Genomic DNA, 15,978 nt, shown 5'->3' with positions numbered 1-15,978 from the left:
CTTCTTTATCCATTCATCTACTGGTGAACACTTAGGTTGTACCCATATATTGACTATTGTAAACAATGCTGTAATGAACAGAGGAGTGCATATATCTTTTCAAATTAGTGTTTGTTTTCTTTGGATAAATACCCAGTAATGGAATTGCTGGGTCATTTGGTAGTCATTAAAAATATGGTCATATTTTTAATATTTTGAGGAACCTCCATACTGTTCTCCATAGTGGCTGCACCAGTTTACAACACCAAGGGAGCAGCCGTTCTCTTTGCTCCACATCCTTACCAACATGTATTCTTTGTTGATTTTTTGATAATAGCCATTCTGACAGGTGTGAGGTGATACCACATTGTGGATATGATTTGCGCTTCCCTAATGATTAGTGACGTTGAGCATCTTTTCATATGTCTATTGGCCATCTGTATGTCCTCTTTGGTGAAATGTCTATTCAGATCCTCTGCTCATTTTTTAATGGGATTATTTGTTTTTGGGGTTGAGTTGTATGAGTTCTTTATGTATTTCTGGAGTTTCACCCTTATCAGATATATCATTTGCAAATATCTTCTTCCATCCAGTAGGCTGCCTTTTCGTTTTGCACATGGTTTCCTTCTCTGTGCAAAAGCTTTTTAGTTTTAGTCCCATTTGTTTATTTTTTGCTACTGTTGTCTTTGCCCAAGGAGACATATACAAAAAAAAAAAAATGTATTACTAAAGAATGATGTGAAAATGTCCATTGCCTATCTTATCTTCTAGGCATTTTATGATTTTTTATGAGCGGGTCTGACATTTAAGTCTTTAATCCATTTTTGAGTTTATTTTTGTGAATGATGTAAGAAAGCAATCTAGATCAATTTTTTTCATGTATCTGTCCAGTTTTCCCAGAGCCATTTATTAAATAGATTGCCTTTACCCCAATGTAAATTCTTGCTTCCTTTGTCATAGATTAAATGACCATATAGGCATGGATCTATTCCCAGGCTCTCTATTCTTTTTTTTTTTTTAATTTTTTACTGGGGAATATTGGGCAACAGTGTCTTTCTCCAGCACCCATCCGCTCCAAGTCGTTGTCCTTCTATCTGGTTGAGGAGGGTGCAGCTCAACTCCAAGTCCAGTCACTCGTTTTCAATCTTATTTGCAGGGGGCATAACCCACCATCCCATGTGGGAATTGAACAGGCAACCATGTTGTTAAGAGCTCACGGTCTAACCAACTGAGCCATCTGGGCCACCCTGGGCACTCTATTCCACTGATTTATGTGTCTGTTTTTATGCCAATACCATACTGTTTTGATTACTATAACTTTTTAATATAGTTTGAATCAGGGAGTATGATACCTCCAGCTTTGTTGTTCTATCTCATTTGTTTTGGTTATTTGGGGTCTTTGTGGTTCCATATAAATTTTAGGATTATTCTAGTTCTGTGAAAACATATGATAGGCATCGCATTCAATCTGCAGAGTACCTTGGGTAATATGTAAGTTTTAATATTCTTTCAATCCAGGAGCATCATGATATATCCTTTTTATTTGTATTTTCTTCAATTTCTTTCATCAGTGTCTTATAGTTTCCAGAGTACAGGTTTTTAACCTCCTTGGTAAAATTTAATCCTGGATATTTTATTCTTTTTGATGCAATTGTAAATGGGATTGTTTTCTTAATTTCTCCCTCTGAAGTTCGTTATTGTATAAAACATGCAGCTGATTTCTGAATATTAATTTTGTATCCTCCAACTTTATTGAATTCATTTATTCTGATAGTTTTATGTGGGATACTTAGGATTTTTTTACATATAGTATCATGTCATTTCCAAAGAGTGACAGCTTTACTTCCTCCTTTCCAATTTGGATGCCTATTATTTCTTGTCTAATGCTGTGGCTAGGACTTCCAATACTATGTTCATTAAGAATGCTGAGGGTGGGCATCCTTGTCTTGTTCTTCATCTTAGAGAGAAAGCTTTCAGCTTTTCACCATTGAGTAGGATGTTAGCCGTTAGTTTGTCATATATCGCCTTTATTATGTTGACATATGTTTACTCTTCACTTACTTTGTTGAGTTTTTATCATAAATGTACATTGAATTTTGTCAAATGCTTTTTCTGCATCTATTGATAAAATCATATGATTTTTATCGTTTTGTTTATGTGGTATATCATGTTAATTGATTTGCAGATATCGAACCATCCTTGCATCCCTGGAATAAATATCACTTGATCATGGTGTATATCTTTTTAATGTATTGCTGAATATGGTTTGTTTATATTTTGTTGAGGATTTTTGCATTTATGTTCATCATGGATATTAGCGTGTAATTTTCTTTTTCTGTAGTGTTTTTGTCTGGTTTTGATATCGGGGTAATACAAGCCTCATAGAATGAGTTGAGTGCTATCCCTCTTCTTGAACTTTTTTGGAATAGTTTCAGAAGGATGGGTATTAATTTTTCTGTGAATTTTTGGTAGATTTCACCTATAAAGCAATTTGGTCTTGGACTTTGGCTTATTGGGACTTTTTAATTACTGATTTGATTTTGATAGTAGTTATCAGTCTGTTCAGATTTTGTTTCTTCCTGATTCAGTCTTAGAAGACAATTTCTCTAAGAATTTATCCATTTCTTCTAGGTTATCCAATTTATTGTTTGTTTATATGTTCTATTATAATCCTTTGTATTTGTGTGGTGTCCATTTATACTTCTTTTTACTTTCCTATTTTCTTGGGCCCTCTCTTTTTTTCTTGTTGAATCTGGCTAAAGGGTCATCTGTTTCATTTATCCTTTCAAAGCATCAGCTTTTAGTTTCATTTAACTTTTGAGTCTCTATTTCATTTATTTTCTCTCTGATCTTTATTTCATTCTTTCTACTCACTTAGGGCTTTGCCTGTTCTTCTTTTCCTAGTTCTTTTAGGTGTAAAGTTGGATTGTTGAGATTCTTTTTGTTTCTTGAAGTGGGTTTGTATTGCTATGGATTTCCCTCTTAGAACTGCTTTTGTTGTTTCCCAAAGGTTTTGGATGATTGTGTTTCCATTTTCATTTGACTCAGGATATTTTTCATTTCTTCATTAATTCATTGGTTGTTTAGTAACATGTTGTTTAGCCTCCATGTGTTTGTGGGATATTTTTTTCCATTTATTTTTTGTAATTGATTTCTAGTTTCATGCCATTGTGATCAGAGATGATGCTTGATGTAATTTTTATCTTCTTAAATTTACTGAGACTTTTTTGTAGTCTAATAAGTGGTCTATCCTGGAAGTTCCATATGCACTTGAAAAGAATGTATATTCTGCTGTTTTGGGGTATAGTGTTCAATAAATATCAAATCCATTTAGACTAAAAACAGTATCATTTATGGTCACTCTTTTCTTGTTGATTTTCTGTAAGGATGTTCTATTGATGTCAGTGGGGTGTTACAGTCCCTACTCTTATTGTATTACTGTCGACCTCTCCCATTATATGCTATATATTTGCTTTATGTATTTAGGTTCTCCTATGTTGGATGTGTACATGTTTACAAGTGATATATCCTCTTATTTGAATCATATTTATATGATTATGAAATGCTCTTCTATGTCTCTTGGTATAGTCTATTGTGTAATATAAGTATTGCTACCTCAGCTTTGTTTCCATTTACATAAAAAATACTTTTCCATGCCTTCATTGTCATTCTTTTTGTGTCTTGTTCTGAAATGAATCTCTTGTAGGCAGTATATGTATGGAACTTCTTTTATCCATCAGCCTCCCTATGTGTTTTGACTGGAGCATTTAGTCCATTTACATTTAAAGTAATATGGATAGATGATTAATACACATTGCCATTTTATTGTTTTCTTTCTTTTTTTGTAGTTCTCTGTTCTTTCTTCTTCTTTGCTCTCTTCTCTTGTATGTTGAATGCTTTTTTTAGTGATGGTTTGGGTTCCTTTTTCTTTATTTTTTTGTATATCTATTATAGGTTTTTTATATAGTCGTGCTGTACATGACTATGAGATATATAACGTTATGTTTCTAGCAGTTTATTTTAAGTTGATGGTTGCTTAAGTTGGAACACATTTTAAAAGCACTACATTTTTACTCAACCCCCATTTGTTTTTTTAATATTATATTTTACATTTTGTGTTATATTTTACATTTTAATATTATATTTTACATTTATATTTTACCCTTGTAAAGGGTTTATATCCTTTAATCTATTACTCTACTTACACATGATCATACTACTTTTGTCCTTTAACTTTCATACTAGCTTTATAATTGTGTGATCCACTACTTTTAAGAAATGTTTGCCTTTCTCAGTGAGATGTTTTTCTTTCATATATTTTCTTATTGTTAGTTTTGGCCTTTTTAAATAAATCTATTTATTTAACATTTCTTGTAGTGCTGGTTTAGTGGGGATGAATTCCTTTACAGTTGCTTGTCTGGAAAACTCTCTTCTTCAATTCTGAATGATAAACTTGCTGGGTAGAGTGTTCTTGGTTACTAGTTTCCCTTTCATCACTTTGAATATATTGTGTCATTCCTTCTGTCCTATGAAGTTTCTGCTGAAAAATCAGCTGAAAGTGTCACTGAGGACCCCTTGTATATAACTAGCTGCTTTTGTCTTGCTTCTTTTCAGATTCTCTTTTTATCTTTAACTTTTGGCATTTTAATTATGCTGTTTCTTGTGTGGACCTCTTTGGATTCATTGTGTTTGGGACTCTGTGCTTCCTGTACTGGGATGTCTGTTTCCTTCACCAGGTTAGGGTAGTTACAGACATTATTTCTTGAAATAGGTTTTATGTCTATTTCTCTCTCTTCTCTTTCTATGATGCAAATGATGGTATGCTTGATGTTGTCCCAGAGGTTGCTTAAACTATCCTCATTTCTTAAAATTCTTTTTTCTTTTTGCTGTTCCGATTGGGTGATTTCCACTACCATGTCTTCCAGCTCGCTGACTTGTTCTTGAGCATCATCTAATCTGTTGATCCTCTCTAGGGTGTTTTTAAGTTATTGTATTCTTCAGTTCTGATGGGTTCTTTTTTTATATTTTCTATCAATTTGTTCAAGTTCTCACTGAGTCCATCTAGTCTTCTCCTGAGTTGACCGAGCATCTTTATAATCACTGTTTTGAACTCTATCTGGTAGATTGCTTTTGTCTGATTCATTTAGTTCTTTTTCTGAGGTTTTGTCCTAGTCTTTGAATTAGGAAATATTTCTCTACTTCCTCATTTTGGCTGTTATCTCTGTGTTTGTTTCTATGAATAGGGTGAAACAACCACATCTCCAGGTTTTGAAGGAGTGGCCTTGTGTAGGAGTTTCCCATTTGTAGATTGGGTGTTCCATATATCTCAGTCTGGCCAGCTGGAGTTGCAGCTGGAGTGGGCATGGGCTGCAGGGAAACCTGGGGGAAAGGCAATTTAGGGCATCCTTGGCAGGCAAATTGGAGCTAGAACTAGAGTGGGCTTTGGTTACAGAAAGTCCAGGAGCAAGTCATGCCAGGGCCTGGAGCAGTAGATGGAACAGGCTGTGTGTGTGTGTGTGTGGGGGGGGGGATGGAGAGGGAGAGCACCAGGTGAAAGCTGTGTCAGGGCTGCCTTGCCAGGATGGTTGGAGCTGTAGTTGGCATCAAGTTGGCCTATGGGGAGTCCTGGGGGCACCTGAAGCAGATATGTGCTGTAAGAAGGGGGAACTGCTCTGTCTGTAGGTGTAGATCTGATGTGTTCATGGGAGGAGGTGAATTCGGGGTCTTCCTACATCCTGGACCCCTCCTGAGCCTTATGGTTTTCATTCAAAGACTGTCTGTGTGACGTGTGAATATTTCTTTCATTTTTTCCTCAAGCTAATTCAAGTTACTTGTCAAAATTGATTCTCTGTGTAACTGGTCGGGTGCCTTATTCTTTCTCTAGAACACTTTTCTCAGTTAATTCTTACAAGGCATTTTTATGAAAGTGATAAATATCACTATAGCAATGCAGATAATACGTAAAGGAGGGACAAAACAATGTGACACAATTTCTTTGTGCAATACACTTTTATTTTCCTTTTACCTTTGCAGTCATCTTTGAGTAATCGTTGTGTAAACAATAGAATGGAATGAAATTACATTAAATTTTATGCAAATGGCTCTAGAACACCTTAAGAATTATGACAAGGCAATTATAAATAACTTTGTCTTCCTTAGTAATATATATATTTGCTTTTTAAAGTACATTAAAGAGCTGCCATATCTAGGGTTAGCAAGGAAAGAGCGAATGGTACCATCCTGGGAGCCCATCTCCCTGAAATTTTAGATTCCAATTTTGAAAATCCTAAGGGTTCCTATTTCGTAATATATAGTCGGGAAGAGGGCTACTTGAGTTGAAAGTATTTATTCTTGAAACTTAACAGCGTTTTACCTTTTATTCATTGCACAAAACCCTTTCTATTATTTTTCACTCCATCTGGGTATTCTGCAGAATTTCAAGTAAAACTCAGATTCTGGTATTTTCAAGTTTATCACCTTTGGGACAACAAATCCTACCATTTAAGGAGAAGTCAAATCAGAGATGGGTATATAACTAGCAATCTAATAGAATGGCAACATTTTATATAGCATTCTAAATGTTCCAATGAAGCAAAACTTACAAATACCACTTTATGTAGAGGAAGTTTTAGATCTGAGACTATTCCAGAGTAAAGCAGCCTCAGGCACATTCTTAATATGAAAGTTTCCAAGGCACCTCCCTCTCCCAAGAGACAATCAGATTGTGGATTGGTTTTTAGGCAAACAAACCAAAAGAATAAGCATCCTAGTTCCTAATTCAGTCATTTCAAAAGTCAGAAGTTATAAATACTCCAAAGATAGACCTGAAACTTTTTGTTTAAATAACAAGAGATTAACTGCAAGAAGCATATAATCAAAAACTTTTCTTCTCGTAGCCAAGGTGTGTAATGCATAAATATATGAAAAATAAAATTCACAGTCAGTTTTAAAACTAGAATTCAAGTTTGGCTAATAAATCTTAACTTTATAAGTATATTAATTTCTAAATACAACATAAGAGAGGCAGCATTATCAGATGTACAGTTAAAATATAACAGAAAGAACAACAATGAAAGAAGAAATAGCTTCTGATAGAAAAAATTCCTTTTGTTGCCAATAAATAGGACCACCTGAGTGTATTTCAGATTCTTTTCACTTAAGAGATATATCCGAATTAATTGCTAAGAATATTAAACAGCTTTTGGAAAAATTAGCAACATTCGTGCAGCTGTGGCATTTGTTTGTTCTCATACTGTGGATTGCTAGACAATAAAGCAGAACTCCGAGTGTTAAGTTTTAAAAAATTACTTTTTATCCCATTTTGTTGAAGCCGGCCTCTTCACAATCTTCTGATTTTGCTGGGAACTGGGAGTGAGGGGGTGGGAGGATGTGGGGAGGGAAAAGTTGAGGGGGAGTGTGGTGTGTTGGGAGGCATGACAGATTAGGGCGACATCAAGGGACAAAATATCAGCTGACACTCAACTGAGCAAACCCGATCAGCTTCACTTCATCAGGAATCTCTGACCCATCACAGCCAGAAGCCTGAAAATAAGCACACAAATTTTCAGCATTGGTTTGTCTCTGCTGGTTTTTACAGACTTGTTCATGTGATAGCAGATCCAAGCAAAGGCACAGTCAGTACGGGGACATGTGACCCATCTCTTGCAGGAGAGATCCTAAGAATCAGTCTCTTAAATGACTACTGGGTGCTAACTGCTGTAAGAAATCTGATCATCACATGCTAACAAGTACAGAAAATGGGGAAAAGGGACTTTTTTCCGTTAACATACCACCGTACCCAGGCTATCAGCTTTGGAACTGCCAGTGACCCATATGACTGCCAAGAAACCACATACAAAGTTTCAATCACTAAAGTGATTTTTAAATATGCTTTTAAATTAGAGCTCCTTAATAATACTTTTTAAAAGAATATTATGAAAATAAACAGAAGAGATCTAACAGGTCACTCGGGGCAATTTGTTTTTAGCAAAATTACTTCTGTAAAACTAAGAAAGAAAAAAAGTCAGAAAGTACTGGAATGGCTCCTCATAGATAAGTGTTATTTAAATACCAGTAATTTTTTTTACAGGAACAGGTACCATAACAGATATTTTTCTATAACAGAATTTTGTTTGTAATAATGTAGGGCATATTTATTGCCAAAAATTGGCCCAAATTACAGTGTCAAATATTATTTTTTTTTACTTCAAAATCAACAGGAACTGGAAAGAAGCCATTGCCCATCAAACCTCTCAGTGATCCTAATTCATAAGTTATTTTAATTTTCTTTCTCATCTCCCTCTCTCTCCTTCACACGCGCTAACTCAGACCACCATTCTAAGCTGCTGCTTCACTCTATATGCAAGTACCACAAGTATGGAGAAAAATATCTGATGAATTACTAAAAAAAATAGGCAACTAATTACCAAAGGGCCATACAAACCTTGTCTTGGCCTACTTCTCGCTAAATTATTGTCAAAATAATTAGTTTCCCGTGGGGGGAAAAGCCCTTTCCAATCCTCACAATGAGCCCACTTAGCACTGCTCCATAAACTGAGCCCTTTGTCAACCCCAGCGTTTTCTTTTAAACAGCTAATTAGAACATATAACTTGAATATTTTAAAATAATTACCTTTAAAATAACATTCAGCGTAAGTAGTTATGCTTACATAAGAAAATCAGTAGCCTAAGGGGTAGGAACATTAGTTAGCATTTAAAGAACCTACTTTGTGCCTGTCCAATGATTTCTCCCCTTTTACTTGACAGGTAAGATATTCAGTAAAGTATAATTTTCATTGTTTGCATTGCCAGGGGCAGACCAAAAACATTCCTTTCCTCATCATTTTTAACAAAGTATCATAGGCATACAAGGGTTTTCTGCTGAGAGATTTTATGATAGATTTGTAATCCTGATAACTAATATTCACCTCCCCTACCAATTTTCTCATTCCACTATCACTGTTTCTTTATAAGTCTCCCTAAATTTTTTTCCTGCCTGCTTAGCTATTGCTAACCATGTCGTGTACTCAACCCACTGAATGGGGGCAGAGCCGATCTGTATAATAGGCAACTGACAAACATGTAAGGCCAAATTCTGCTGGTGGTGACACAAAGGTCAGACTCGCAAGTGTGAAGCACATCAGCGCATCTGAAAGCTACATCAGGAGTTTGGTATGGTGAATAGAGGAGGTTAAAATTATTAGAAATTAAAAAAAAATACGTATCCAGTCGTGGTTGAACACACTAGACATAAAGAAAAATATTAAATCCTTCTTGTGAAGAGTAATGGAAGTGAGATTTTACAATGAGAATGGGTGATGAAACCAGTAGTTATTTGGGGCACATAGTATAGGGAGTCTCTGGGGAGTCCTATCCCACCCTCCATCCCAGTGCCTCCTGCAGCTCCACAGGAATGTTCCGTTTCCTGGCAGAGGCACAGACCGGGTTGTCTGGCTCTGTGTCCAGGCACTCAGCCCTTCCTCCACCTTGCTCGCTCTCCTTTAACCAAGGCCAACCCCTTGTCGCTGTCAGTGTAGCCTGCAAAACACTAATATGCAAAAGACTCGGAAATCTAGAGAAAAAGGACCAGAGACATTTAAAGCAGCATTTCTCAAACTTTTTGGTCTCAGGATCCCTTAACAGTCTTAAAAAGTACAGAGGACTTCAGAAGCTTATGTTTATGTGGGTTGCATTTATTGTACTAACTTGTCTTAGAATTAATATTTTAAACCGATTTTAAGTTAAGGTATTATTATTAAAATACTATTTAAAATATGAAATGTTTAAGTAGCTTATATTATACTATCTTGAAAATTAAAACTGAGAAATTTCTAAAGTATTCACTTACTAATTCATTAAACATAAAATAAACGCATTACATGCTAATATAAATAAAATCTTCGTGAAAAATAACGTTTACCAAAACAAAAAAATTTGAGAAGATTGGCACTGCTTTACATTCAAGCTGTATTTTTATGTTGTTTGCCTTGAAGTATATAAAGAAAATCCACTCTGATACAAATAATGTAGTTGAAAAAGGGAAGAGTATTTTAAGACTTTACAGATAATTGTGGATATTATTTGTTACTATACTAAAACTTGACAAGTGGTAGTTTCCTAAAGCCTAGTGGTAATGTGGAATCTAAAACTATAGCATCAAACTTTTCATACTCTGTTATGTTAAAATCCATTGTTCTACGTTGCATTTTGACTGGATCTTCTTTTATATTTTTAAAAAAAGTATTTTCAGTTAGTTGACATACAACATTTTTACTAGTTTTGGGTATATATCATAGTGATTATTAGGCATTTTATAACTTACAGAGTGATTACCCAGTTAAATCTAGTACCCATCTGATACCACACATAGTTACAAAAAATATTATTGATTACATTCCCTATGCTGTACTTCATTTCTCTGTGATTGTTTTTATAACTGGCAATTTGTACTTCTTAACACCTTCACCTTTTTCACCAGTCTGCCCAATACCCCTCCCATTTGGCAACCATCTATGTTCTCTGTATTTATGAGTTTGTTTCTGTTTTGTTAGTTCATTTATTTTATTTTTTTAGATTCCACATATAAGTGAAATCATATGGTATTTGTCTTTCTCTGACATATTTCAGTTAGCATAAGACCCTCTATCCATGGTCCATCCATGTTGTCAGAAATGGCAATATTTCATTCCTCTTTATAGCTGAATAATATTCTATTCTCTATATATATCACATCTTCTTTATCTATTTGTCTATCGATGGATATTTAGGTTGCTTCTATATCTTGGCTATTGCAAATAATGCTGCAATGAACACTGGGGTGCATAAATCTTCTCGAATTAGTATTTTGGGTTTCCTCATATAAATACCCAGAAGTGGGATTGCTGGGTCATACAGTAGTTTTAGATTTAATGTTTTAAGGAAACTTCAAACTGTTTTCCATAGTGGTTACACCAATTTGCAATCCCACCAACAGTGCATGAGGTTTCCCTTCTCTCCACATCCTCGCCAATACTTGTTTGTTGATTTATTGATGATAGCTATTCTGACAGCTGTGAGGTGATATTATGGTTTTGATTTGCATTTCTCTGATGATTAGTGATGTTGAGCATTTTTTTACATGTCTATTGGCCATCTGCATGTCCTCTTTGGAGAAATTTCTATTCAGGTCCTCTGCCCATTTTTTAAACAGGCCGTCTGTTTTTCTTGGTGTTATGTTGTATGAGTCCCTTACATATTTTGGATATTAACGACTTATTGGATGTATCATTAGTGAATATCTTCTTCCATTCAATAGGTTGTCTTTTTGTTTTGTTGACCTTTCATTTTTTTATGGTTTCCTTCACTGTGCAAAAACTCTAGTTTGATGTGTTTCATTCATTTTTTTTCTTTTGTTTCCTTTGCCTGAGGAGACATATCCAAAAATATATATATATATATATATATATATATATATATATATATATATATATATTAAGATTAATGTCAAATAGTCCACTGTGTATATATTCTTCTAGGGCCTTTTATTTGTCTTTAATCCATTTTGAGTTTATTCTTGTATATGGTATAAGAAAGTGATCCAATTTCATTCTTTAGCATGTATCTGTCCAGTTTTCTCAACACCATTTATTAAAGAGACTGTCTACCTCATTGAGTATTCTTGCCTTTGTCATAGATTAATTGACCATATCAGTGTGTGTTTATTTCTGGGCTCTCTTTTCTGTTCCATTGATCTCTGTGTCTTTTTTATGCCAGCATTATGCTGTTTTGATTACAATAGCCTTGTAGTATAGTTTGATATCAGGTATCATGATACCTCCAACTTTATTCTTTCTCAAGATAGTTTTGCATATTTGGGGTCTTTTGTGGTTGCATATAAAATTTAATATTTGTTCTACTTCTGTGAAAAACGCCATTGGTATTTTGATAGGGATTGCATTGAATCTGTTGATTGTTTTGAGTAGTATGGACAATTTGACAATGTTAATTCTTCCCATCCATAAGCATGGTTTAGCCTTCCATTTATTTGTATCTTCTTCAACTTTTTTCTTCAGTATCTTATAGTTTTCTGAGTACAGGTCTTTACTTCCTTGATTAAATTTATTCCTAGGTGTTTTATTCTTCTTGATGCATTTGTAAGTGGGATTGTTTTCTTAATTTCTCTTTGTGATAGTTCGTTACTAATGTATAAAAATGCAATCAATTTCTGAATATTAATTTTGTATCCTGCTACTTACTGAATTCTTTTATTCTAATAGTTTTTTGGTAGAATCTTTAGGTTTCTCTCTATATATAGTATCACGTCATTTGTAAATAATGATAACTACTTCTTACCAATTTGGATGCCTCCTTTTTTTTGGTCTGATTGCTGTGACTAGGATTTCTATTACTACGTTGAATAAAAGTGGGGAAAATGGACATCTTCGTCTTGTTCTTGATCTTAGAGAAAAAGACTTCAGCTTTTCACCATTGAGTATGATGTTAGGTGTGGGTTTGTCATACATGGCCTTTATTAAGTTGAGATATGTTCCCTCTATCCCCAGTTTGCTGAGAGTTTTTTATCATAAGTGGACGTTGGATTTTGTCAAATGCTTTTTCTGTATCTATTGATATGATCATATGATTTTCATCTTTCATCCTTCATTTTCTTTATGTGGTGTATCACATTAATTGACCTCTATTGTTAATTAATTTGTAGATACTGGATCACCTTGCATCCTGGGAACAAATCCCACTTCACTGTGGTATATAATCTTTTTAATGTATTGCTGAATTCAGTTTGCTAATATCTCGTTGAGGATTTCTGCATCTATGTTCATCAGGGATATTGTCACATATATCTCTATCTCTATATCTATAGATTAGTGTATTTGTCTTGTTTTGGTATGAGGGTAATGCTGGTCTTGTAAAATGAGTTTGGAAGCTTTCCCTTCTTTCAATTTTTTTGAAATAGTTTGAGATGGATAAGTAGGTATTAACTGGAATGTTTGGTAAAATGTACCCGTGAAGCCCCTGAGTCCAGGGATTTTGTTTGGAGTGTTTTGATTACTGATTCAATTTCGTTAGTTGTTATTGGTCTGTTCAGATTTATTGTTTCTTCCTGATCCAGCCTTGGCATATCATATGATTCTAGAAATTTATCCATTACTTTTAGGTTTTCCAATTTGTTGGCATATAATTAATTGTTCATAGTATTAGCTTGTAGTTCTGTGTAGTTGGTTGTCATTTCTCTTCTTACATTGCTGATTTTATTTATTTGAGCGCTCTCTCTTCCACTCTGATAAGTCTGGCTAAATAAAGGTTGATCAATTTTGCTCAATTTTTCAAAGAACCAGGTCTTGGTTTCATTGATTGTTTTCTATTTTTTTTTATAGATTCTATTATTTCATTGATTTCCACACTGATCTTTATTTTTTCCTTCCTTCTACTCCCCCTGGGCTTTATTTGTTCTTCTTTATGTAGTTCCATTAGGTGTAAGGTTAGATTGTTTCTTTGAGATTTTTCTTGTGGTAGGCCTGTATTGCCATGAATTTCACTCTTAGAACTGCTTAGGCTGTGTCCCATAGATTCAGGGTCATTGTGTTTTCATTTTCATTTGTCTCAAGGTATCTTTCGATTTCTTCCTTGATCTCATTGTTAACCTATTCATTGTTTAGTAGCACGTTATTTAGCCTCCATGTTTATGTGATTTTCAGTATTCTTCTTGCAACTGTATTCTAGTGTCATACCACTGTAATCAGAGCAGATGCTTGATACGATTTCAATCTTCTTAAATTTCCTGGACTCATTCTGTGGCCTAACATGTGGTATATCCTGGAAAAATGTTCCATGCACACTTGGAAAGATGGTATATTCTGCTGCTTTAGAGTGAAATGTTTTAAAATTAAGTTCAGCAGCTCTAATGTGTCATTTAAAGCCACTGTTTCCTTTTTGATCTTCTGTCTGGATGACCTACCCAATGATGTTGATGGGTTGTTAAAGTCCCCTACTATAACTGTTAATCTCTCCCTTTATGTCAGTCAATATTTGTTCTATGTATTTAGGTGCTCCTATGTTGGTACTAGATGTTTACAACTATGTTGGATTGATCACTTTATCATTATGCAATGCCCTTATTGGTCTCGTTACAGTCCTTGTTTTAATATCTATTTTATCTGATATAAGTATTGCTACCCTAGCTTTTATTTGGTTTCTATTTGCACGAAATACCTTTTTCTATCCCTTTACTTTCAGTCTGTATGTGTCTTTTGCTCTGAAGTGGGTCTCTTGCAGGCAGTGTATGTGTAGGCTTGTTGTTTTTTATCCATTCAGCCACCCTATGTCTTTTGATTGGGTTATTTAGTCCACTGACATTTAATTATTTATAGGTATGTAGTTATTGCCATTTTATTTACTGTTTTTTGATTGTTTCTGTAGTTCTCTATTCCATTCTTTTTCTCTTGCTTTCTTTTTCTTGTATGTTGATAACCTTCTATAGCGTAGTTTGGATTCTTTTCTCTTTATTTCTTGCATATCTCTTGTAGATATGTTATTTGTGGTTACTATGTACATATACCAAGCTATGTTTGTAGCAGTCTATTTTAAATTGCTGTTCACGTAAGTTCAAACACATTCTAAAATCGCTATAAATTTTACTCCCTCCATGTTTTTTTGTCATGATTTTTTACTTTTGTGTGTGCTTCTGTTTATCCTTTAATATATTGTTGTAATTACACATGATCTTCCTACTCTTGCCTTTTAACCTTTACACTAGCTTTATAGTTAGTTGATCCATTGCTTTTACTAAGTGTATACCTTTGTCAATAAGAATATTTTCTTTTCTCTATTTTCTTATCCCTATTTTTCATCTTTTTTTTCCTTTCCTTAAAGAAATCCTTATAAGCAGTGTTTTTGAATTCTCTATCTGGTAGATTGCTTGTCTCGATTTTGTTTAGTTCTTTTTCTGGAGTTTTCTTCAGACTGACTAGCTGTTAGGGCTGGCCATGACTATAGCAGACAAGCTGTCTTATGGCGGCTGACCCCACAGAGTGGGAGTAGCTTAAGCTGGATTCAGGTGCCAGTTGAGTCTGCCCTTTGGATGTGTCATTTGTGGAACTGGTTTGGAGGTGCTCAGGTGTGGTCTGAAGTCAATCACTGAATGTGTTGGTTCTCATGCCTCTTGGGAGAAGCACAGGATGTGGATCAAGAACAGCTGCCAATTGTGCCCAGCTTGGGGACACCTGGTGGGAGCTACAATGTGATCTGGAGTTGTTTGACCCTCGTGCTGAGCTTGGAGGTGCTTGGGAGAGACTATGCTGCTAACCGAGGCTGGCTGCCACCAGTGCCGGGGTAGGGACCCTTTGTTGGGCACCACGATGTGAGCTCAGGCCAGCCACTACTTGTGCCACACTTGTAGCCACTTAGTTGAAGCAATTATATCCCAAGCCAACATTGGCCAGTGCTTATGCCAGGTTTGGGGCAATTTGATGGAAGTTACCATGCAAGTTGAGACAGGTTACTGCTTGTACCAAGCTGCTTAGTAAGAGGTACAGGGCACCCTGAGGCCAGTTGCTGCTTGTTTGGTGCTTGTAGACCTTTGGGAGATTTTATGAAAGTCCGAAGTGTGAGGTCCGGCAGAATGCTTGTGTTGAAAAGCCACTGGAAGGTTCAGGCTGGGTGTTTGAGTTGGGTGGGGCTTTAGGGAATCATCAGAGCAGGGAGAAGGGTGTTTGTCAGGCGAATGGAGAGCTCAGGTTTGGCACCCATGGCCTGGGTGGGGATGGGCTCAACAAAGGAACAATGACATCTGCCAGCGCTTCTGTCCTTGGAGACAGATGCCCTGACTCTCCAGCCCTTTCTCTGAATCTAGTCAATTCAATTCTTCCCTGTATGTCCTTAGTGCTTTTTGAGCTGCTGCCGTTGCACTGGAGCCCAGAGTGAGTGAGAGAGTCCATGCGTAAGCTCTTCAAGAGGAACACCTGGGACTCTAGCAGCCCTCCGTGTCACTCAGATGCCATCCCTGCT

The 15,978-nt window shown here is 35.5% G+C and overlaps 1 protein-coding gene across 4 annotated transcripts in view; it reads right to left on the bottom strand.

The window, feature by feature from the left end:
• Nucleotides 1-5,969: 5,969 nt before the first annotated feature.
• Nucleotides 5,970-15,978, bottom strand: part of STK39 (serine/threonine kinase 39) — a 276,825-nt gene continuing 266,816 nt past the window's right edge. For all 4 annotated transcript variants that reach the window (XM_033112650.1, XM_033112649.1, XM_033112648.1 and 1 more), the window contains one exon: nucleotides 5,970-7,521. In XM_033112650.1, coding sequence (XP_032968541.1) covers nucleotides 7,447-7,521 — 75 coding nt within the window. In that variant the 3' untranslated portion in view covers nucleotides 5,970-7,446. The remainder of the gene's footprint in view (nucleotides 7,522-15,978) is intronic.

Source organism: Rhinolophus ferrumequinum, chromosome 8 (assembly GCF_004115265.2).
Source record: "Rhinolophus ferrumequinum isolate MPI-CBG mRhiFer1 chromosome 8, mRhiFer1_v1.p, whole genome shotgun sequence".
Classification (NCBI taxonomy): domain Eukaryota; kingdom Metazoa; phylum Chordata; class Mammalia; order Chiroptera; family Rhinolophidae; genus Rhinolophus; species Rhinolophus ferrumequinum.
This window is presented reverse-complemented; position numbering and strand designations above follow the sequence as displayed.